The sequence below is a fragment of the Triplophysa dalaica genome, chromosome 9 (genome assembly GCF_015846415.1).
Source record: "Triplophysa dalaica isolate WHDGS20190420 chromosome 9, ASM1584641v1, whole genome shotgun sequence".
NCBI lineage: Eukaryota > Metazoa > Chordata > Actinopteri > Cypriniformes > Nemacheilidae > Triplophysa > Triplophysa dalaica.
The window spans coordinates 15,478,364-15,503,394 of NC_079550.1; the positions used below are offsets into that span (position 1 = coordinate 15,478,364).

The 25,031-nt window shown below is 39.0% G+C and overlaps 2 protein-coding genes across 2 annotated transcripts; one reads left to right on the forward strand and one right to left on the reverse strand.

Moving 5' to 3' along the window:
- Window positions 1–76: 76 nt before the first annotated feature.
- dharma lies at window positions 77–1,066 on the reverse strand. Its single transcript, XM_056756025.1, has 3 exons — window positions 766–1,066; window positions 461–648; window positions 77–238 (listed from the first exon to the last, which is right to left on the reverse strand). Exons 1-3 carry the CDS (start codon window positions 1,064–1,066, stop codon window positions 77–79), a joined length of 651 nt encoding a protein of 216 aa, XP_056612003.1.
- Window positions 1,067–5,905: 4,839 nt separating this feature from the next.
- si:ch211-137a8.2 (uncharacterized protein LOC777613 homolog) lies at window positions 5,906–24,866 on the forward strand. Its single transcript, XM_056756940.1, has 13 exons — window positions 5,906–6,128; window positions 13,747–14,015; window positions 14,102–14,252; window positions 15,153–15,335; window positions 16,269–16,406; window positions 16,825–17,019; window positions 18,324–18,543; window positions 18,920–19,026; window positions 19,786–19,837; window positions 20,241–20,401; window positions 22,406–22,582; window positions 22,869–22,933; window positions 23,823–24,866. Exons 2-13 carry the CDS (start codon window positions 13,768–13,770, stop codon window positions 24,067–24,069), a joined length of 1,944 nt encoding a protein of 647 aa, XP_056612918.1. The 5' UTR covers window positions 5,906–6,128; window positions 13,747–13,767; the 3' UTR covers window positions 24,070–24,866.
- Window positions 24,867–25,031: the final 165 nt, after the last annotated feature.

Sequence of the window (25,031 nt, forward strand, 5' to 3'; positions counted from 1 at the left end):
ACTTGTTTTACATCAAAGTAATTTAAGCAATTTCAACTTTTTAAAACTTAAACAAGATTCAACTCCATATATTTGTTTATACAATATGTAAACAAAAGTCTTTGTAACAGCCTTTAATCCCAGAAGTCATGTCGTTGTGATTTAATTGTTGTTGATGTTGATCCCGAGGATGCTTCGCGCTTTTGCCAGGGCAGGTCGCTTGCCTTTTTCTTCGTGCGCGTCGATTTTTAAACCACACCTAAAATAAAACAAAAACTGGGTTTTAGGTTTTTTAAGACACGAATATATAGCTTATCGTAAAAGTTCTCCCGTGTCCCTAGCTCAGGTAGAGCATTGTGGTAACCGCGTAAAGGTTATGGGTTCGACTCCCGCGGGACACACTTGATCAAATGTCTTGGATCCACTTTAAATCGCTTCGAATTAAAACAAGCGCATAATTTGTAATGTGAATGACTCTTACCCGCACAATCTCCTCTGTGAGGCCGGTGCTCTTCGCTAACTCCGCCCGGGCATCCACGGTAGGGTAGTCCGTGATAGCGAAGAGTCGCTCGAGTTGATGCGTCTGGTGGTCCGCGAACACCGTTCGCACTCTATTGTGCTGTCTTTGGGGCGCATGTTGGTGGCTCTGGTTCTCCGCTGGATCACAACCTGGACCATTTAATTAAAAAGATAATTAAATTAAAAACTAAGTTTACACGTAACAGATTAGTTTACACGTAAATGTAGATATATTAAATTAAATAATGATCATATATGTAGGCCTACCTAGCGTGTTGAAGGGCCTCTGCTGACCCGAGTTGTAATCGGAATGAAAGGTCATCTGATAATACGAGACCGGACCGCAGCAGCTGAACATTCCTCCCCAGGATGGTGATAGATGGTGGTTCATCATCAGTGCTGCATGTTCACCATGACCTCCAGACCCATACTGATGTAGTTGATCCTGTCTGGTCACATGTCCTTGGAAATCCCGCAGAAATGATGGATGATCCACTGGAGGTGTCTGACCGCTGGTGTCGCCCAAGATGTAATCAATAGAGAAGTTTGAAAACTTCTGACTTGCCATGTTTTCCAGTGAAGTCAGGGTTAGAAGCAGGGATCCACAGGAGCAGATTTGACCATGTGTGTCTCTTCTCTAGATTTCTGTTTTTGGGGACAATGAGCTGGAGAGCTGTATTTGTACCTCCTCGTTTCCCAACTTCAAAACTAAGATTAAACTGAGTATTAATGTATTTATTGTTGGTCCATTAACACCACTTTGTTGAGGTGCCACGTGCAAGATGGCCAAAGGAAGTTCACTTTTGAAGATGCACTTTGAAGAGTCTTAATCCATTTGAATTTACACTTCACATTCACCTGTGATGACTCATCTTGATCATACAAAACTTTGATAGAAGTCAGATAAACAAACATACAGTTTTGGATCATTTATGCAGCTCTTTGACTCCATTAGTAGCCTATTTGCTACTCAACTTGTGGACTGTTTTGTGTTTTGTTAAATCATATAAATATAAACGTATAGGCTATAACATATTAAATATAAATATAATAGGCCGATGTATAAATATACTTTTTATTATAAGTATAAGAATGAGTAGGCCTATATCAACTCCGTTGTATATTTTTCTCTGGATATAACTCCCTAAATGATTCATCACCCATATAGCTATATTAAATCAAACGAATATTGCTTTTGCAAGTTTTTGTCTACTTAAATTTTATCACGTCCGCTGATTTTAAGGGCTATTTATTACTGATTACGAATAGAAAATGGGACAATTTGGCAAAGTGAAATAGAGAGTTAAAGGGAAGATCAACACCCCTTTAGTTTTGCTGAATGAGATCGTAACTGAATGAAAACGTTTATTTTATTATTAAAACTATTTTAATTGTGTTTTTTTAGGCATTGTTCAAATACATTCGAACTATTGCATTTGTGCATTATGAGGGACTTGAGTGAACTTTCTTTGCATACGTAAGAGTGACTTCTTCCGATGACACTTTTCAAACAGTCACGCGCGCTTTGAAATGATGACGTCGTTTGATAAGATGAAGCAGATGAAGGTCATGTTAATGTCTCTTACAAAAGAGATCGAAAGTGATGCGGTTACACGTTCTCACTTGCATTTTCTCGTTTGTGTTTTAATAACAATTTCAAATGCTATTAAATAACATGCTAGTGATTACCTAACTCAACAATAAGTAGTCTAAATAAATAAATGTCCATAAATGTAAAGCCTTAAACGTATAGGCCTTTGTCTGAGTAATGTAAATGTCGCCGTCTTGTGGTTCAATACAGGAACTCTGACAGAAATACATTTTAGCAGCTACACGTAGGCTATTAGCTCAATAGCCCCTGCACTGAATATTGATATTAAATATAATCAATAATCATAACTGGCCTATTTTATGGTCATATTCCCATCTGTAGCTATATGGCAAGATAATATTATCGCTGAAGGCAATAAAAAAGGATGACAATTCTTTTTAAATAATATACCATTGGACAGGATAGAAGCTGAATTATTATATTCCTAAACAAAGAACAATATGTCCAGTGTAGTTATATGTGCTGAATACCATTAAATGAGGGCTAGCTCTGATTAAATAGTTATTTTAAAAGTTTAGAGATGTCACAAGTGGTTGTGTATTTTACAAACTGTCAGACCTGCCAATGTTACTCAGCTTACATCATTAATATTCGATTCATCTTAAACTACTTGGATTTACAAAGAAATGATATGAAAATCCCACTGAGCGGATATTGGTTTTGCCTTTTTGCCAGATGGGATCATTTGATAATCTGCATAACCCACATAGTACATGGTATCTACAGAAAATAAAACTGTTGCCTTGTCCTGCACTATGTTTTTCTTGTGCCTTCAACGCATAGCGTGGATAATATGAACTCTAAAGCACACTTACACAAATATTTGTGAGATCTGTTTATTATTCAAATCATCATCAAAATGCAACATTTCTATTCTGATCATGAGACTTTCAGGAACCATTTACTCACATGATACTCTTTCATGAAAAAAACTGAAAGTTAGGCCTAAACATTATCAAAGTGGCTTGAAGTATTATAATTCAAATAGCATGACAAAAGAGGAAATCGTGTGTTCAATCAGTTTGTATGATCCTTCACAGGTATTATTCATCAAACAGACCTCAACAGTGTGTATTTGCATGGTAAAAGCAACAATCTGTGTTAGAGCATCACGCTTAACCGTGAATCTGGTGTGACCCATATTTAGGCTTGTGATGCATATTTATAGAGAACGTACAACGTTGTCGTAAGCATCCATCTGTACAGGCTGGATTTGCACAATGCCACTGACAAGCAGTGATATGATTTGGGCCAATAGGCAATTAGCAAACGCATGACCTCCTCCAAACAGAGCTCGCTTTATGTCGAGAACTCCCAGCCAAATCAAATGGTGGATTCAAGCATCAGCGAGTCAGCGTTCCAAAAGCACAAAGTAAAACATAACTATTCTGACTAAACAAATTTCAAAACACAGAGTTTCAAGGGCGATGTCGAAGGTTAATCAATTTCTCAATGAGTTCACATAACATAATCATATGATTTATGAAGCTCAGTTTTTAAAGTAAATAAAGCAACACTTCTCCAAACCAGATGGAGAATACATATCACCAGACCAGGCAGATGGTGCTTGGATTTAAAATTAGCCGAGTCATTTTTCAGCAACTAGTGTGCATGAAACAAGCCCCGGTGATATGTATTCTCCATCTGGTTTGGAGAAGTGTTGCTTTATTTAGAAGTAGTGGTACTAAAGCCTCAATCGACCATACAACAACACATAGCACTTGTCCACAACCCAAAATGTTATGCTGGCGATGGATCAGTGAGTCTGTGTGCATTGTTCTTTTACCAGTAATCTTTGAGAGTGGTGGCCATCGGAAATGTCTGTATTAAAGACCAATCTATTTCTTGACACTTCCAGGTGGCTCACAGAGCATCTTGTATGTCAGCCCAGGTAAAAGTCTCCGTATCAGGTCAATATGATTAGTTACTCCCTCATGAAGCAATTAGAATTATGAACTGTATGTCATGGAGTCAGTCAAGCATTTGAAGGTCAGGCTTTCACGTTCATGTCTACACCAACTGCTATATAATTTAACCAGAGCAGATCAAATGATATTGAAAAAATTTAAGCAAACGTAAGGTATTTATTCAGCCATTCTTCACATGCATTTGCAAAAAGTGAGTAGTTTTCTTTTTAAAGATGCATTTTCTTTTTGTAAAGCCAAAGTCAATCTTCTTTCCCCAGACGACTGCGTTATTTTTACAGAATAACAGTCATTTCTTCAAATTTCGGTTCTGGTCAGACATGTTCAGCAGACTGTGGAAGCCCCACAAGGTCACACAGTGAATCGCTATGAGAGATAAGCTTAAATATTTAATACCCGAGACAAGATTCAGAAAAACACAGCTTCTCTCTTTCTGGCAGTGGAGTTGGGGGTAATAACTCATTAGGTATTTAAGTGAGAATGTTGAAGCTTATTTTCAGAGACATTCTTTGCTGGTTAAATATAGCGGTGACCTAATTTTGACTGCATCACCTCATGAGCTTGCAAATGTGAACAAAGCCGCGAGTGTTCTTTGAAAAAGCCCATTCTTGTTTTATCACCCTCATCTGGCATGCTTTGAGGTTAACATCATGCTTGTGAAAAAAAGCATAGTGACAAAGTCCCAAGATCAAAAGACATAAATTGCGTTACGTGTTTTACAAGCAACCAGCAGAGGGAGCCATTCTATTAGAAGACTTGTATAGCCGACGGCATTACATAATTACAAAAACATTGAATGATTCATTGAGAGAATGGGCTAGATTTATGCATAGTGACATAATTGTGTCATATCTTTTGTTTGTAAGCCAGATGTTATGTGCAGGAAAACAGCAGCCATTAGGTCCGAAGATGAATATAAATACATCATTTAAAAAGAATGGGCCATGAATAGTCACAAGTAAATTAGTCTTGTGATGTTTGTCATGCAGCCATTTTAAATATCAATGAGGAGGCTTTGGGTAAATGGTCAGCTGTATGTTTTTCTCAAATATTATATCTATGTATTTTTTAAACCTAATTTGATCTTATAAAGAGGGATAATGGACAACAATAAGGAAAGGGAAAAATAATTACACTCATCTGCATAATTACAGTGTTTTATTTAGCAGAGCGACCAATCCATTCTGACACGAACAGTCATCCCCGACCCCCTCCCGACCTCTATGAACATATGCACGAGCTCTACCTCCTTACTGGAGGTATAAAGAGACAAATAATGGTTGCATGAGCAGTATATACAAGTGAAGGTTGGCTGGCGGTTTGGCGTACCCTCCTGCCTTCTGTTCACGCATGCTTAAGGGTCTAAATTGCATCTCTCTCAGTCCTGTGTCTGTGTGATGTGTGTCAAGTTCATTTCCAGCATTTGGCCCCTTGTGGGCTTTTTCTTTGTTTCCTATAATCAACAAAAGCTCCTTTAGGAGAGGTGCCAGTTAGACACTGAGCGCATCCATCCATGCAACACAATACATTAATTCTGCAGTCTTCTAGTCGATCCTGCACTGTGACTCTTACGTTTGGAAGAAAAATAATTGAAAAAATATGGAAATAATTTGCATCCCAAAATGTTTGAGATGATGCACGCTATTTCTTTTTAAGTTGGCCTAGTCTTATTATATTTTTTATAATGATGACATTTAGTGGAGTGGAAATACAGAATGCTTTGTGCTTACTGAAAAATAAAATAAAACATATCTGTAAAGGTACGTGCTTGGAATCACACATATGCCTAGTGGGTTGTAAAAGTAGGAGGAGCGTGTGCAAACGACGTGTGGGCGTGGTTTCGGTTCACCTGTGTCAGGTGACGTTTCAATTTACCTGCAACTCTAAAAGAGTGCTCTTTTTAAGTGAAACGGAGCAGACTTGGTTCTTACCACAATATCAGAATTTCCCCAAAACTCCATTAAATTGTTCAGAAATGTAAATGAATATATTTGAGGATGACGTTTGTGCACCTGTAGCCTATGACTCCTACAACGCCAGGAAGATCCTTGGAGGAGAAGGAGCCGCTGGGGTGAAGTTAAACAAAGTTGCACGTAAGTGTTAACCTGGAAAAACTTTTGAAGTGTGTTGAAAAGCGTTTAAAACAACATCATATTAAACCTAGTCAGCAAGATTTTACTTTCGCGATTTAATCATTTGATCAGAGTTGCATATGTTTGCATGCAAACATCCGTGTGCGAGCAAAATCATTTTTGTATAAACGTTTACTTCTTTTAACAAAGTTATTAGATTAAACATGAAATGATCACTTATATATGGTGATACAGATGATAATCAATCCGATGGTTACTAAGCTTTTACTAAAATGAAACCAGGGTTAATTTTCATACTGGAAAAATATGGACGTGTACCAGATGGTACAAGAAACACGTGATGGCGTGCAAGGGGTGTGTTTGTTTTGTTTCTCAACCATTATTGTTTTCGAATACTTTAAATGTGTTGGTGTCAGATGTAAAAGGTATGCATGTAACACCGGTTGGGTGACAACACGAGGTTATTGTGTTACTGTTGCTTAATGTGATACTCGGTGCCCATTGATTACTCCCGCAATGACACTCAATGCTCTTCGCCTGCAAAGTGTTCTGGGTTATGAGTATTTACTGTTTTCTATCTACATTTAACGTCATGTGGTGTTTGTCAACTTTTCCTGTTAATCATACTTAACATTCATTTAAGGCACCTGCGAAAACAGCAATGTTCCAGTGGTTTAACCTATGCTGTTAACCAATATCAAAAGCAAAACCAATTTCCGTGTTGACCATTAAAACATTAGAAATTCTTTCCATTGTTTTCACCCCTGCAGGGTTAAAGGCAATATTCATGTGTTGTTCATTCAGTAATTCATGCCTGTTTGGTTCTTCACTCTGGTAACGGCACAATATTTAAGTTGACTTATTTTCTTTTTCTCCAATGTTTTTTTCAGAAGTCATCTAATTTACATGATGCTTCTGCAGTTGTCTCCATCACATTCCATCTCCCACCATGCATTAGCATAAGAATGCTGTTTACAGGGTGCTCATCTTTGAAGTCTGTGGTTGGTTATTTAAATACTTCACGCTGTTTATGACGTCATTGTGTCGACATGAGAAATGCAGTGGAATTGATATCCATACAGTTGACTGTGAAACTGACAATGGTAGACCGCATATTAGAGTTTGAGCAAATGTTTTTCATGATGAATCTAGGTGTCCTTTGAGACTGAATTTGTCCTCTTTTTGGCCTAGACGTTGTTTTCTTATCTCAATCTGCCAGGGGCCTTCCAATAAAGCCTGTTAATAAAGTATTAGCGGAGTTTCAGTCAATATAGTCTGTCTCTATTTAGATGTTTGCGATTTGCTTTAGTTCATTTTTAAATGTAGGTCCAAATCTAAAAATTCAATTACTGAGGCTGAAAAAACTAGCAGTTTTGACGGACAAAGATGCTTTTTTTCAGCACGGCAAACAAAGATATTTCCTGTTTTGTGGTCAAGGTAGACATATTCACTTCTTTCCACAGTCCCTAGAGGTGATTTTGTTTGAAGGGTATCTGTTGAAATACACTAGTATTGGTTTTAATGGTAAGAGAGGGCTTTCTAAAATGTTTTTTTGATATCCCCTCCTTGGCCCATTATGTTTGAAGGCAGGGTATAAATATACTCAACAAAACACTTTTCTTTGCCAGAATGACACCATGCTGAGTTTAATGATGAATGGCGTCATGCATCGGTAGTAATTGGCCATTCAGTCTAATGCTGCTCCTGGCTTTCATTGTTATGCTCTCTCCTCTGTCGTATTTTCAATGGTGAAACTGCAGATCTCCCTCTGGGCTGAGCTTTGTTTGAAAACCAGGACTCCGATTTCAACAGCACTTGTAAAGACTGAATGAGTTTTGTATATCTGCATACACGTGTGACGGGAGCAGTGTGGCTTTTGCAGGAAGTGTTATCCGATTTAGTTATAACTTGGTGTTTCGCTGAGTTTGTGGAAATTGATTTGACAAATTATGTTAATTTGAGTTAATTTGCTATGTCCTGCTTTACAATGATAGCAATACTTTTTATCCATTTAATCCTACGCTTTGGTAACAAGGAAATTGTACCTTTCGTACAAAGTAAACATGATAATTTTTACAAATTAACTTGCCTGATTCCAAATTATATGGAATCTTAATAGTGCTGTCAAACAATTAATCGTGATTATTGCATCCAAAATGAGAGTTTGTGTTTACATAATGTATGTCTGTGTACTGTACCTTTTAAATTTTAATTATTGGTAAATAGAAATCAATTCATGTAAATATGTCATTTACGTATGTGTTTAGAAAATACAAATTTAATATGTCATGTAAACACAAACTTTTATTCTGGATGCGCTGAATCGTTTGACAGTCCTAAATCTTACAACCTTGTTACAACCTTTCTTCAGTCCATTTAATGAATAGTTCACCCAAAAATGTATATTAATTTACTCATCCTCATGTCATTACAAACCTGTATGATTTTATTTCTTCTAAATAACACAAAAGAAAATTTGGGGAACATTGAACCCCATTTACTACCATTGCATAGACCAGAACCACTGAGACATTTCTCAAAATATCTTTTTTTGCGTTCCACGTGTCATATACAGATTTTAAACCGCATGAGGGTGAATAAATGACGGAATGTCTATCTTTGGGTGTTGAATTTACCTTTTCATTTCCAGATTAAAGTGATCGAGATTTACAATCTCGAGTAAACTATCAGAGCTTGCATATTTTGTTAACTAAATTGATATTAAAAATTAAACATTATTTTCATCCTTTCCACTTTCTTCCAAAATAATGACCTTGCTTCAGGCCAAAACAGTGATGTGTCAGACAGACGTTGTAGTGTGTGAAACGTGCTGTCTGTCCTTGAATGAATCCTCAGCCATCAGATGGATGTTATTTTCCCTGAGCACAACACCTGTCAGGCGTCTGCTAGCTGTGGAGTCATAGCTGAGGGAACAATCACTTCCATCTCCAGCTATGATTTGTTCATGTGGTGAAGCAGAATTCATCTTCTTAACAAGAGTACTTGTTGGAATCGCTAGCCTGTGGCTGTATGCTGCAATGAATGGGCAGTAACATACTTACACCTTTGATACGATCACAAAGCAGCACCTTCTCTGGGATCTCTTGTTTTCTGAATTTTGTCCAAAGCTTGGGAAATGAAGGCAATTCCAATAGGATGCTGTTTAGAACATTTTACCAGCATGCGAGTTCTTTAAATGGGATTAGAAGAAATCTGGATTGAATTTGAAGTCTGATCTAGAAACCATAAGGACCTCGCTGACAAATTCTAGTTGAGCGTTTGGCTTTTATTAGTTGTGTTTTTGGTTTAACAATGGTGGTTTTACTTGTAATGAACTGGATACTTTGCAACTCTCAGAGGATTGAGGGTTAGTTTGGTGCACTGCTCGGATGCCCCCTCTTCCCTCCAGATAACTCCACAAGGCCTGAGGCAAAAAGGGGACCAGTTTATCCTCCACTTATGTGTAGTGGATCAGATCAGGTGTCCTGGCACCAGCGTCTTCTATCCGGGTGCTAAGAAAGAGCTGTTTGTTTGAGGTTTTGGCCCTGTGGCACCAAAGAGACAATAAGTGCAGTCTCTGTGAGAACGTGTCGCGATATGGGCTTTGGGCTCATGGGAGAGCTTAGCACCGGAAACACAGATATCCCCCAGACTGCATCCATTGGATGGCATAGACAGGAGTGGGCGGAACTCCGTCACCTCACCGCAGAGCTATTTTAGTCTGCGTATTTTGGGTACTCCCACGGAACAAATGGTGTTTAATCGTACAGGTTTCTTTTAGCTATCCCTAAAAAGATGACTATTGTATCCGTCAATCCTTACTTTACGCATGCAGTCTATATATTTCCAAACAAGACATGTACTGAGGACAGCACATGGGTGGGTTCAATTGAGTTATTCTAAAAAAACATTTAAGGTCCAGTGAATGAAATGTAGCTGCATCTAGCGCTGATGTTATGTATTGCAAACAACAGCTCACCCCTCCCTTTCAAAGCAATACAGAGGCTGACACAGAACTAAGATGTTGTCACGTTTTTCTTCTTTGCCAAAGGAGATAATGTATTAATGAAATGCGTTCTGTCTAACAGTTTGTCCGTTTAGGGCTACTGTAGAAACAACATGAGTTCCATGTAAGGTGACCTGCAGTGTATGTAAATAGAAATGCCTCATTCTAAGGTAATAAAAACATAACGCTTCATTATGTAAGGTCTTTATAGTTATGTATACTATTGCATTTTTGTGAATATGTATATCCTGAAAAAAAAAACACATTGGACATTTAAGTCACAGAGAGAATATTAGCTATAAAATTTGTTAGTAAAATTTTATCAATAATAATAGCCGAATAATGTTTTTGTACATCTTATATATATTATTGATAATTCCAAATGATATCCCCTATAATATGAATTAAACTCAATTCTGATTTTTGGTTGATGAAGGGTACTTGGACCATTCTAATGGAGCTTTGCATTAAACAGAAAAGGTTTGGAATAGGTCTCATTTTGTAGTTTGTTTTGTGTAAGACTTTACCTTTGGAATGTTGGTCCACGAATGTTATTGGTAGCGTTTCAGTGAGTGTTTCACCAGCGTGATTGATTAGAATCATTAGACACGCTATTAAACTCATTTTTGCCCCCCACCTCAAATTAATCAATAGTAAGTGGGCAGCAGTTGTAGATTAGACTTTTTTTCTGGCTTGGCAGTGTGTAGGATGAGATGCAGTAAATGCCCCGAGCTTGGCAAGAGATCCCCAGACCCAATCGTGGTCCCTGTTTACAGCTTCTGATGAAAACAGCAATCGTCTGAGCTTTTAAAGTGTTATGACCTTTTCTTGGCTTATAATCAAGTGTTCGAAGCAATTGTCAGTGGGCGACAAAACGGGTAACTCTACCTTCATTTGCCGCGAGGTTTATTCAATGCCAGAAAAGAGATCGCGTTAAGAAAGAAGAATGATGCTCTCTCCAGAGAAACGCTTGTTATCCGGAAGGGTGTTTTGTGCATGAATCGCGGTGTCATATGATCTAGAAAGTTCACTCGTGCAGGCCAATAAAAAACGAAAGAGAAGCAGAGAGCAATTTGAGCTTCATTGATAGATTGAATGCATCATTACGTTTCAATTCGCTTTCTCATTTCGGCATCACCTTGTGCTTAAATGGAAGCTTTTTATTTCCTTTCGCAGGCGGGTAGTTTGCATGTTTATTCAGCTCTGGCTCATTTAAATGCGTGCTGTGCTGTGGAAAGGTCCCCAGATGCACCTGCCTCGTCTGTTTTTGGCCAAACCACTGACACTGAATGGGATGACTAAGCATAAGACATCTGTAATCCGGTCTGTCGTTGACATCAGTTTACATAGCTCAGTTGGTAGAGTATTGCGCTAGGTTGTGGGTTCAATCCCAGGGAACACACGCTGATAAAAAAAGACATGTATAGACTAAATGTACTGTAAGTCACTTTGGATAAAAGCCTCTGCCAAATGCGTAAATGTAAATGTGATCTTTGGCCATGACTGGACCGCAAAAGGTGAACAGCTGACAAGATTGTGTATTAATTCGTTTTTAAGTTGCTTGGGATATTATCATTAAATACACATGTGGCCTTTGAAGAGACATCCCTTCACCATTAATTGGGTATTATTGCTGTTGAACAGAAAAAGATAATTTGAATGATGTAGGAAAGCAAACAGTTTTGGGGCTTTTTCACTACAATTGCAATTTTCCCTACTATGGTAGTCAATGGTGGCAAAAAACTGCGTGGTTACAAGCTATCTTTCTCTGTGTTCATCAGAACAAAGAACTGTGCACAGATTTGTGCCTTTTAAGATCTGTGTCCTCTAACTGCTGCCTTCTGCTGTTACAGCAAGAGTATTCACAAACATATGATGTAATGTCTCATTTGATCTCATTTACAGAAGACTACAAAACACATCTGTTATGGAACCATCTCCGTGGATGGGGACTCTCGGTTTTGTAACTTTAGCTGTGCTTTTGTCAGGGCTGAGATGTCAGCCCACCGGGCACAAATTATGAGAAGGTGAAATGAAATCAGATCGTAATGTCCCACTCGCACTCATTGTGTTGCCACACCTGTTGACATCGAGAGGATGTAAACCCGACGCTCCCTAAAGACATGCCACAGTGAGATGGGAAATGGCCTGCAGTCTCCTTTAACTTGCTCCACTTCTGAAAAGGTTAGGAATGGATGGCTACGTTTGTACGCATTGCTCCCCAAGCATGGACGGCATCTCTGCAGGTTAAGAAAAGCAATAACGCTGCCTTCGATTTTCAACCTGACTGCCTTAAGACTCAGTCCAGTGGCTTAATGCCCTCCGCCGGGGCAAACTCGCTGCAGACCCTGAGAAATGGCAGTCATTTCAGCAGAGCCTGATACCTATGTGTACCTGTGGCGGAAGCAGTTTAGATGGCAAGGTTGCGAGTAAATTATGCCCGTCTAACTTTGAGTTATAAAACGGCTGGGTTAAATGAGCGAAAGGGCCGTTCTCAAGCGATCTTGCAAGGCAGGCCCATTCATAAATGTGGATCTTGTTCGCTCTGTTATTTCAGACTGAGACGGGTGACAGGGAGCTCTTAAGCCTCTTTCAACATTAAAATACATTTCTTTTGTCAGAAGGTCAAAAGCGAGGTTAAAGCGAGTGAGCATCACTCTTGATTGACATCAGCCGTGGCCTGGCATAGCTGACCTTGCTCTGCCAGGCGAATTATGCAGGTACTAGAGTGAGGAAAATCTATTTGGCTTTTTTCTCTGCCAGGGCTGGGGTGGCAGCCTCGTAACTCCTTTGGGTAACGGGCATAAAACTGATTCATGGTCTTTAATGGTAGAAGTTCTACCCCAGAGCGCAGGAGCCATTTCTCAATGTCTGAGGTGTCTGAAATTTGGAATCACTTTGTCATGCCAGGAAACTTAATGCTTTCTAACCAGATACTGCAGCGTTGGGCTTCTTTTCACTGTGAAAATTTCTTTGGGGTATTTAGAGGAAAACTGGATGACTTTTCACCTACAAGGATATTAGCTTATGCTACGCATGGTTAAAGCAGCGAGCTACCTTTTTACAACCTGTGACTAGGCAAAAGCCTGAAAGACCTTTTTAGTGTGTATTTAGTTGGCACAATATAACATATACCATCACTTTTTAAAGGTGCAATATATGCAATTTTGAAGCATCAAGTGGTGAGGTTGCGAATTGCATCCACCGGCTCACTCCACCCCCCTTTCGAAGCACTACGGTGGCTGACCCAGAACTAAGATGTCGTCACCTTTTCACTTCTTCTTTGCTGAACGAGATAACGTATTTACAAAAAGCGCTCTGTAGAGCAGTTGGAAATAGCTACAAAAAATAGCAAATTTTAAGGTAAAAACCTTACACTTCATTTTGTAATGTCTTCGTACACCTCTGAAGACACAGTTATGTGTATTAAATTGCATTGTCAATAGATCCTACTTAATATGACACGTTGTTTTTTTCAAACAGTATTTTTACAATGCGATAAAAAAAAAAAAAGTTAACAATCACCCTTTCTAGAAAATGCAAAGGGTTTTAGTTTTTAGTTTTGACTACATGCACCATGTTTAGGAGTGTCCCTTGGTTTCTCGTAAACAGGTCACACTTTGTGATGCCAGGATGTTTGAGGTGACGTCACTCAAAGCGTGTCACCATGGAAACACCAGAGTTTGTCCCAGAGGAAGTGATGAAGAAGAGGATGAGAGACGATCGTGTGTTATTGACATGAACTCCCAAACCAGCGTTGGTCTGCACCTGCATTCTTCACAGTCCTGCTTCCCAGAGAGAAACTCCCAAGTACATGATGATTTGAAGGATGTCTCTAACGATTGGTCGTCCATTGGAGACTTAAGCGAAGATGTTTCTCAGTAAGGCCTCTGTGTACTTTATATCCCGGTTTATGTTACTGATATGTTCACATCATCTTACCTTTGCGTTTTTCATTGGCCGTCAGGTTGGAGAGAAGGTGGATGCTATGGTATGATTTCATGAAAGAACATTCCTGCTTGGATGACTGGCTTCGAGCAGCTGAGAAAATAGCAGCGTCTCCTAACTCCAGTCATGTGCTTTATGTTGCTGGAAAAGTGGAGTTACAGAAGTATGAGGTAACGAATCAGAGGCTCTTTCGAATAGATTAAAAGGGATAGTTCATCCAAAAATGACCCTCATGTCATTTCAAACTTGAGTGACTTACTTTCTTTACGCAGAACACAAAGTAGATATTTTGAAGAATGTTGGTCTCTTCATTGTAGGCATACAAAAATAGATATTTTGAAGAATGATGGTCTCATTGACTTTCAGTGCATGCACACACAAGTAGATATTTTGAAAAAGTGGTATTGCATTCCAGAAGGAGTCATATACAGAATTTTAATGACATGGGAGTGAATCAATGATGACTGAATTTTTATTTTGGGGTGAACTGTCTCAAAAATACATGGTTCAATGAAAAGAGTTTCCATAATGCTTCCATAAAACCCCCTTTTCACCTTTAGTTAGTTTTCGAACAACATGTGAGTAAACATGACAGATTTTTAGCTGCACAGTTTCTATATATATTGTATATATGTTACTCTATTGCATAAGATATGCCAGTCGATGGACAGTTAGTCATTATCCAGGTGTCTGTTATTAAGTGGATAGTGGCCAACGTTTTGACACCGCCGGCAATGAAAGTGTAATCAACGACACATAGACACACTTACACGAGCGGAGACAGCACATTTACTCACACTGTCTGAAAGCCTGGGACCTGTGCCAGTCAAGATAAATGACACCAAATGGATGTCAAACTACTTGGCTCTCCTCCTAGGCGCTATCCCACTCCGTTGACTGCAGGGGCTCTTTTGCGCCTCCTTCTGTCTCAAACCTATCACACAGATTTCTTAAAATAATCCTATTTTGTGGATCAGAGATGGGCAGGATGATTTTGTTGTCTTGCTAGTTAAATGCACGATGGTAGCTGTTAAATATAGAACATGTGTCTGTTTTATACTTCATAACAGAGCCTCCGTGCAGAAGCCAGAGTCCGTTTGACACAGCTGGACAGCCTGAACCAGAAGAGCCGAACTTTGGTTGGTCTGTTTAGAGGTGCTATGTGCACACGTTTGGTGGAAATGACCAAAGCCTGCGGCCAGCGGTGGGACCAGCTGAGCAATACAGTGGACACTGTTTGTCGGCGGTTGAAGGTATAGAACCTTTTTTAGATGGCCTTAAAACTAATCAAACTGGATCTTTTAAGACGAGTTTAAATGCTTTGATTTATGTGCATATCCAACAGAATGCCCAAAAAAAATTTTTCATGCTTATTTCTTGAAGGGGGAGTTCACGCAAAAACATACTTTCTTCAGCAGATCACAAAAGAAGATATTTTGAAGAATGTTGGTAATCAAACAGCAGCGGTAGCCATTCACTTCAGTTGTACCGACACAAAACCAATGCAAGTCATGGGCACTGTGTTGTTTGGTTACCAGCATTCTTCAAAATGTCTTCTTTTGTGTCCTACAGATGAAAAGTACAGGTCTGAAATTACAAGAGGATGAGTAAATATTGGCAGAGTTTTCAATTAGAAAGTGTTCATTGTTTATTTGTTAGGAAAACTAATTATAAATGTGTATTATAAAGGGATACTTCACCCAAAACTGTAAATGTTATTTTAAAAAAAAATGATATAACAATTATGAATTACACACTTCCATTTTATCTTCCTCCAAATGTAATTCAAAAGGCATTAAAACAGTATGAAATCCACACTCGAAAGATTTGACTCACTACCACAGTGCTCATAAGTCTCTCTCGCTTCTTTCTTCTCCGTTTTAATCCCATTAACTCTTTATCCATACGGCCTTCTGCTCTCCCTGCATCCGGCTTACATAATTCTGCCCCGTCAGCCGCAGTTGACCCCCGCACACCATTTTGCTGTGCTCAACTGCGCTAAATATGCCCCTTACTGTGGCATTCTCTGTCTTTGTTTTGTTTATGCCACTTGCAGTCCTGCACTTTGACATCCTTCATGTAATTTTGATGTGGCTCCCTGTCACTCTCTGTCTGTTCTAAAAGCAGCATCAGGTTGTAGACGGTCAGGCAGAATCATATACTGTCTCTGTGTGTGTGTGTCGCAGCACTTTGTGTGCCAGCGGGAGGATTTCGAGAGGCAGAGGGAAGAGATGGCTGTGTGGCTGACTGACATGGACCTCCGGTTGACTGAAGTGGAGCACTTCTCGGGCAAAGATACCTGCTCGAAGATGCACCAGCTTCAGGTATTCCTGCTTGCGTGGAAACGTGGATATATATATATATATATAAATGCATTTTATGTATACATTGTCCAAAATTTCAGGCCCGTAATTTCAAGTGACTGGTTGGCACAATTGCAAATTATCACTTGTGGTTAGGAACTGATTTTGGAGTTTAGAATGTGCCATCTGTAGGGTGTAGCATAGTGGATTCTGCAGTTCCCGGAGAGTGATTCACAAGCTATTGCCATTGTCCTTGTCATGGCTGTTTTGTAAGTCAAAATAATAAAAATGTCCGCACAAAAAACAAACACATAACTCTTGGAAATCTTAATAATTTACCGGTTTTGCATTTGGTTATATGCACACACATACACGCACCCAAAATGTGTGCGCTTTTTGTTATATGTGTGTTGTGTGCATGTCTATATCAATCCTTCAGGGATTCCAGGAAGCAGTTGCGGAGAGTGCAGGCCGACTGAACGATTTGCTCCAGCATGGGGAAGAGCTGATCCAAAGAAGTGAGCCAGCGGATGCCCAGGCCATCGAGAACCAGCTGCAGGAACTTCTGCTTCACTGTACTCGGGTGTTTCAGGGCCTGGGCCGGCTGCACACACGACTGCTGAGCATGAGACTGGTACATGTGCACATGCATAGCTGAGATTTATCAAGTTCATGGCAGGTGTGAAGAATAATGGTCGACCAGTTGGATTGCTTATTGTACTTTAATAGTGTCTATAATATAATCTGTGTTATCACACAACATGTGCACAATTGATGAAACGCAATAAGACCCCAATTCCAAAATCCCTTGATAGCCTAATATTTTGAATTCAACACATTTTGTGGCACCTCAAGTTCACATTCGCGAACCAGACCCGGCACATTTTTCAGGAAATAATTATCCCAAGGGAAAGCTAGTCAAGCATCTGACTTTATACGTTCTGGCAGAAAGTCACGAAGACACCCCCTGAATAGCCTGAATTGTTGTCTGGTAGCCAAGCAGCCACTGTACAATACATGTACTGTCCATTTGAACAAGTCCCTTGTGTTAGTCTTTGTCTCTTCGGGTGCAAGGGGCTCATGTAAAGACATGCTGGATCAGTAGCGTGTTTATGTCCATTATGCAGTTGTCAGATTTAGGATGCTTATGGAGTCCCACACCAGATATATCATAATGAGTTACCATTGCATGTTTTCCATAGCTTAGAAAACTCACGCAATGTCTATCATGTGTTGAGGTATGCGTTTCATCCTGCAGTATGTCATTGGGGAACCTTGACATGAGACATGAGAAATAGTTCTAGATCTTTGAACCAGATTATTTATTTCTAAAAGTGTATACATTTTTTTGTTATACGTTTATAATTTTTGTTATAATATTATAAAAGCTATCACAGGTGTAGTGCTTTTACTTATTTTCTTTTCATTCTCATCAATAGTGCATTCATAGATCTGCATATTATTTTAAAACACAACCAACTTTGTGTAAATACTTTGTTACTCGTGTGCAACAAGGAACAGTTCATTCAAAAATAAAATGTCATCTTTGTATGTATGTCATTCTGTATATGGAACTCAAAAGATATTTTGAGAAATGTCTCAGTGGTTTTGTGTCTGTACAATTGAAGTCAATAGGGCTCAGTGTTCTTTGGTTACCAACGTTCTTGAAAATACCTTCTTTTGTGTTCTGCAGAAAAAATCCCAAATATTTGGAAAGACATGAGGTTGAGTTAATGACATTTTCATTTCTAAGGCCTGAATCCTAAAATTCCAGACACCTTAAGGCCACTTCAATTTGTATTACTTTTTAAGTGTGTGTTTCTTATTACTATACTTTTTTATATAGTGTTAGTTTCTCTAAATGGACGAACTTATTCACGCTGTTTAAAGAAATAAAACCCTTAAACTGAAATGAGTTTGTTTCGTGTATAACTGCAGGTTTTTGAGGAAGACTGGGTCCTATGCGCTCCTGACTCTGGCTGTCCCTCTGAAAGTATGGTGGAGGATGAGTGTTTTGCTGATCGCTCTTTGGCACATCAGTCTCAGGCCGGCCTTCCTCATTCCAACCAAGATCACTTGGTTCTGGAGTGGGATCCTTCGGTGGACATTGGGGGTTCTCATGACGACACAGACTCCTCATCTTTCAGTGCAGCTGCAGGTGGGGATCTCAGTGCCGGGCCTGGTTGCATAACGCTTAAGTTTTTCCCTTAAGTGTTACACCTAAGTGGTGATCTCCCTTTACCAAAGACAATAGGATTATAACTTAAGTAAAACTCGAGGTATATTTAAGGCCACACTTAAGGGAAAATTACACTTTAGGTGCTTTATGCAACCGGGCACAGGTGTGAAGCAATCAAGTTTTTAACCATTATCTGCAGCCTCAAAAGAGAACTATTGCATGGTTAAATGCATTTCCTAGCCATTTGATGTCATTCACAATATATTTTCTTTGTGCTTTCAAGAACGTATACACTAGAAATGTATACACGGGGAGTGTTCTGTTTGTCAAGTAGAGTTTCCTTTTATCCTTGCAGGTGTATCTTACATGGATGAAGCAGCCAGATATCCTATGAGGAGGAGAATCTACATGACACCTGTGGACTCGCAACCAGACAACAGTCCTGTCAGAGTCAAGCATGCAGTAAGTTCGCTGAAAGCTTTCATAGAAACCTTATGTACATTGGAGACCTTGAAGCCAACGACAGTTTCAGTGTTTATGGTAGTTTAAAAACAATGGATTTCCATATATTTCCCATCTGACAAAATGCAAAGGAGGCGACCTTATGCCTGGGTTTACAATGAGCTCTCTGTGTGTCTTTGTGTGCATGGATATGCCTACACATGTTGTCGTAAGCAGGCTATGCAATATGTAAATATGCCTTTAGGTTTTTAAATTTGTTGGTTGGTCTTGGTCTGCTTGTTTTTGAATTTGCAAAGCAATTGTATTTTACTGAGGTGGAATAGGCAGGAGGGGTATTAAAGGATTACTAGCAAAAGTTTTTCCATTTTCTACATTCTTTAAATTACCATTGAAGCGGACTATTTCATTTGAAAATAAAACTGAACAATTTCTTGAAAAATATTTCATTTTTATATTAAATTAAATAAAATATTAAAGTAAATATTAATGTATTGTAAAGTAAAATAAAGTAAATTAAAACTGCAAAATAAAATAAAACGGAAATAATGTATAAAAAGTAAGATCAAATAGAATTACATTAATTTCAATTCAAAGTTTCTGTTTTGTTAAAATTTTCTGTTTTGAGTTTTAAATGAATACATATTTCCAGAGTATATTTCAAAGATAAGAGTCCATTGTGTTGTATGCAAATTTTATTCTGTAGTGTATAGCAACAAACCTCATGTATAGCTGTAGTAGAGATGTGCTTTTTTTTTCCAGGCCACTGAGAAGAGCTTAGAGCGCTCAGCCCCACCCCAGACCCCAGTGCCAGGTAAAGCCGTGGCTTCTGATTGGTCAGTTTGACTGGTGCCATCCAGTCAAGCCAGTGTCTCTCTTACAGCTTAATCACTCAATAATCATGGAAGAGCTCCTCTCAATTTGGCATGTTTTCTAATATGCTTTAAAAAAGATTTTCGGTGGCTGTTGTATATTTTTCAAAATCGGGTTCATGATGTATCCAGAACATTTAAATATTCAGCCTGTATGGTGATGTATCACTGTATCATATAACCATTATACATCTTTTAAATGTTGTGTTTGGTTCTTCCATCCAGTGATTAGGCATGTTATGATAATGTCTTTTAAATCCAAAGTCAATTCACAGAGTCTTGATTTGTTTATCCAAGGAACTTTACTAAAGTATGTTTTGCTTGCATTTGTGTTTTGGAAAACAGTCATCAGACATTCTAAGCCCCAGCATGCCAGCCCATTTAAAACATCCACACCTGAAACTAGGTCTTCTGAGCCAGTGACCTTTGACCCCGAGCGCATCAGTGCCTGGCTGGGCCAGACGCATCAACTTTGTTCTAAAGCTGTTCAGACAGACCATACTTTGGTAAACTTTGCTTCTAATGTTATATCTATATTCTTTCCTATGCATAGCAACATCAAGGTCACAGGTAGTGGTCAACCAATATAGTTTTTTTCAATGTGTGATACACATTTTAAGAAAGCAATGTGGCTGATGTGAGACCACAGTAATTACAGTAAATAAGAGACATATGTGACTATGTATCCTGATTGGTTAGCGTAATGTAGCTTGGTATAAAACTGACCACCATGAATAAAATGTACAACTCGACCACATTGATTGTGGACAAGAATATGACGGACCATAAATACAAATATAGGAATTCAAACATATTACTATTACTTAAAGGGGCAGTGTATAAAATTGAGGCATTTGATGGTGAGGTTGTGAATTGAAACCAACGGCTCTCTCCACTTCTCCCCCTGCCTTTCGAAGCACTAGGGTGGCTGACACGGACTAAAATGTTGTTACGCTTTCACTTCTTTCCCGAAGGAGATAACATATTTATGAAACACTCTCTAAAGCAGTTTGTCCATCTAGGGCTACTGTAGAAATAACATGGTGAATTCCACGCCAGGGGACCTGCGCTGTATGTAGACCCAAAAGCTCATTCTAAGATGTTCAAAACATAACGCTTCTATATATAAGCTCTTTATACACCTCTGAAGACATAGTTTTGTATATTAAATTGCATTTCATTCAATAGATTCTCCAAAGAATGACACACTGGACCTTTAAAATATGATTTATATCCAGCCCACACAATGTGATGAGGGCAGTGGTCCATGATACATAAATGGAATTTGTGTGTACACACACAGTACAAACATTTAAGCAGCGGAGCGAGTTATGCTACCCATTAAACACTGAAGGCTGTTTATTTAAATGGATCGCTTTGTAGATTGCTTTTGACATCCGTTTGAGGTCAATATTATTGAAATTTTTGATGCAAAGTAGCCGTCGTTTAAATATCAGTGTTACATCTGTGTCACTTAGAGGCTATAAAAACGCCTACAATCCAGGTGTTTGAATTACAGCCTATTAAAATGTCAACAACTCCCTTTGATATGGATTTAGTTGTCTTCACATGATAATTCATTTGAAAGATATGACCTAAAATGAGATCCATTATATCGTTAATAAACATTGTAAAAACATTTGTCGTTTTACTACAACACGAGCCTGATAACTTGCTGATTTGTTCTGGATTGTATTTTGATTCAGTAGATATTTTGTACCGCAGCGTCACAAATGGCGAGTGGATGCTCGGGGCAATTGCGCATGGAGAATTTTGGCCAGATCTCATTAAGGCTAGACATTAAGAGTGTAGATGCAGCAGTCTGCGAGCAGTATAACACACTCCACTTTGTTTTGGCCTCCATTTTAATGCACGTTGCATTGACTCTGAGGGCTTGTTTACTGCCTCGACGTGCTGGTAAACATCATCTCTATAATTATCGAACTGTGCCGTCTTAACTTAAAAAACTCAGCACTTTGTGTGGAGGCGGGGCTTCGGTTTCTGAGAAAGAGAATCCTCCGTGATGATCCAGAGGCCGATAGCAGAAGCTTTGGAAAAACCTCTATGAGAGAGAGAGAGAGAGAGAGATTTCAATTTCAAAGAAGCTCTTGTAATTTCTCGGCGCTCACAGGTAATTGGCAGCTTTACAGGGATGGGAGACGAAGCCGCTGCACTAATAGGCTCTTTAATGGCTGCCGAAATTGTGGGCACAAACATAGAGACCCGTGCTGCGAAAGTGCCAACAGCGCCTGTGTGTGAAACCCACAATGATGTGATGCAAGAAAGGCAGAGAGTGCAGGATGTCCGCTGGTCCCATTAGAGAACCAACAGTTGATGGCAAATGAGACAACCAGAAGGAAAGCACATAAAGATAGGGCCACCTTATTAGTTAATGGAGCCTGTCTGTTTTGATTTACAATTCTCTTTCGTAGCAAATCTATTAGATGCAGCGAGAACTGTGCTGTCCACTTCTGCGAGCCTTGGCACTCAAGTGTTTTGCTTCTTTGAAGGCGTGCTCCAGTTCTCCATCTCCGGGAAAACGGGAGGGAGCCGAGTATCAGGAGAACATGCTCCCCCAGAGGCACCCCCACCCACTGCAAACCCGGCACACGTGTTCCTACCCCCGCCCGTCTGCATCATGTGACATCCAGCATCATTCATACAGACGTCACTCAGAAGACCCACAGGTATATCTGGCACACGTAGACACGCACACCATTTGTCAGAGTGCCACCTTCACAAGCTTCTAATCTGCACACAGTACCACAAAATCTGTTCTGATCACAAGGGGTTTGCGAATCAGCGAATTTGGCTTCTTGCATGATTGTATGATGTACTTTGCACCTCTCAACACACTCAACACCTAATTGTGTTTGTAATGTGCTCCAGCGCCAAAGATCTGGTAAACAATAGAGTCCCTGTAGGCTTCTGTTAATCTCCAGCCATTATCATCTTGTTTCTCTGTGTCACCAGAGGCTGCAGGAGAGACTTTGTTTCTCTGACTCATCGCTGGACAACAGCTGCACAAAGCCGAGTTGGTGAGAACGTGTTTACTATCCATTTTGGGTTGTGTTTATGGATTAATAGGCTTTTAAATTTTAATCATGTTTAATTGTATTATATGGCATGTGTGACACTGCACGATGACCTTCAGGAAATTCTAATTTTTTTTGGCCAAAACAAAAATATTTGATTTAAACATAAATATTTTTATGCTTTTAGTTTTGGTGGATAATAGAAATTTTACAAATACATATATATATTAAATTAGTACTTAAAAGGAAATTAGTAATTTAAAAGTGAATATATATTAAAACAAACGTTTTAATCTCATTATTCAAGCTCAGATATCGCTCATACCAATTAAAGCAGAGAACTAGAAGAAATTATGAATGAATTTTATAGCTTCCCTACATAATCTTAAAGGGACAGTTCATCCAAAATAAAACTTCTGTCATTATTTACTCACCCACGAGTTGTTCCTAATCTGTAAATATTTCTTTGTTCTGATAAACACACAGAAAGATATTTGGAAGAATGCTTGTAACCAAACAGTTCTTGGCCACCATTGACTACCATAGTAGGAAAAATGACAATTGCAGTCAAAAGAACTGTTTACTGTCTTGCATTCTTCAAAATATCTTCTTTTGTGTTCAATAGAACAACGGAAGTTATAAACCATTTTTCATGCTATGGTTGTCCGTGGTGGCCAAAAACTGTTTGGTTACAAGCACTCTTCCAGGTATCTTTCTCTGTGTTCATCAGAACAAAGAAATGTATAAAAATTTGAAACTTAAGGGTGTGTAAAAGAATAAATTAATTCATTTTTAGGTGAACTGTTCCTTTAAAACTGAAAACAGACAATGTTAGGGTCATTTATCTAAGATGTCATCTATATCTAAAGTTTGACTGTTTCTATGTGCACAGTGACCCGTGTAGACTGAAGGCCCCTGCTGGCAAATCATGGCGTCGTGGCCCCTGGCCGTTGGGGCCCCTGAGGCTTTTTGAAGTGCGGAAGGCCTCGGCATCAATGTTTGTCATCCTGTTTGCCCTCCTGCTTGCTGTGGTGGTCTGGCCCCTCGTTTCACTTAACAACAACCCGTGCCATCGTTCCAATACTCTAACCCGCTCATTTCAACTGGCCCTACATTACAAAGGACCCCCTCCAACCTGATGATGCAAACTGCGGTACTGTTACCTAACAGCAGAGAGCTTCGAAGCACCTAGGGAATCCAAAGTGCTTGATTTATCAGGGATACTATTAAAAATTTCTCACCCGGAGATGGTGTGAGGAAAAGATTTGCTGTATCTGTTTGGCTGCATGAGCAGTGTTGCATAAGGATTACACATGGTAATTCTTATAGGCCTTAAATGTAGTTGAACTCATCAAACCCTATGTTTAAGGCCTATGAAGTGCACTTAAGTCTACTCTGGTGATTGAAACTTTTCACAATTTCAGAGAGAATAGCAAAACATTAAAGACGTATGATAACTGGAGATATCAATGTTTAAAAATGACTTGTCGAAGATATTTACTTGAATTTTCTATATTTTTGTGCATAAATCAGGCTAACTGTCATTTTGAAAATTGTTCAGCTTATTATTTATAGATTTGTTAGAGAAGCCAATAAAATAATAATTTAAACTGCACAGGACTTTTATGCATGAAAATGTGTGTGTGCGAGAAATCTTAATTTTTTTCTACTGTTGTTCAAATAGGTTAAAAAATGTAATGTGAGAAATTGTGTTGAACAAAATTATTGTACATTTCACAGTCAAATCCTGCAATGATTTCATCAGGAACCCCCACATTGCATGTTGTAACTGTTATATAATTGCATCCTGAACTGTAATTTGCAAATGACATCATACTAATGAATAAGACACACACAAAACGCATTAAAGCACATCATGGACAGTTTTGCAATGCCATGTCATTTTTTTATGACTTCTAAAATAAAAGCGATGAGTTGAAAACAAGTGGCCCGCTGTGTTTGGTAACTGGAATGCATGTGGAGTGATATGGCATGTGAATCCCATTGGGGGGCCAGCAAGTGTCATTCTCTGTGTATTGGGGTTAGTGGGCAGGCTGAATGAAGTTTTTGTGTTGCTGCCAGAGAGGAACATTCAAAGATT

What these genes read in the sequence shown, in the direction of transcription:
- si:ch211-137a8.2 (XM_056756940.1), top strand. Translation starts at nt 13,768, where the DNA reads ATGTTTGAGGTGACGTCACTCAAAGCGTGTCACCATGGAAACACCAGA. An exon ending in CTGTCAGAGTCAAGCATGCA is followed by an intron (nt 19,027 to 19,785) that starts GTAAGTTCGCTG and finishes TTTTTTTTCCAG; the next exon opens with GCCACTGAGAAGAGCTTAGA. An exon ending in TTCAGACAGACCATACTTTG is followed by an intron (nt 20,402 to 22,405) that starts GTAAACTTTGCT and finishes GCTTCTTTGAAG; the next exon opens with GCGTGCTCCAGTTCTCCATC.
- dharma (XM_056756025.1), bottom strand. Translation starts at nt 1,066, where the DNA reads ATGGCAAGTCAGAAGTTTTCAAACTTCTCTATTGATTACATCTTGGGC. An exon ending in GAGGCCCTTCAACACGCTAG is followed by an intron (nt 649 to 765) that starts GTAGGCCTACAT and finishes TAAATGGTCCAG; the next exon opens with GTTGTGATCCAGCGGAGAAC. An exon ending in TCACAGAGGAGATTGTGCGG is followed by an intron (nt 239 to 460) that starts GTAAGAGTCATT and finishes GTTTTATTTTAG; the next exon opens with GTGTGGTTTAAAAATCGACG.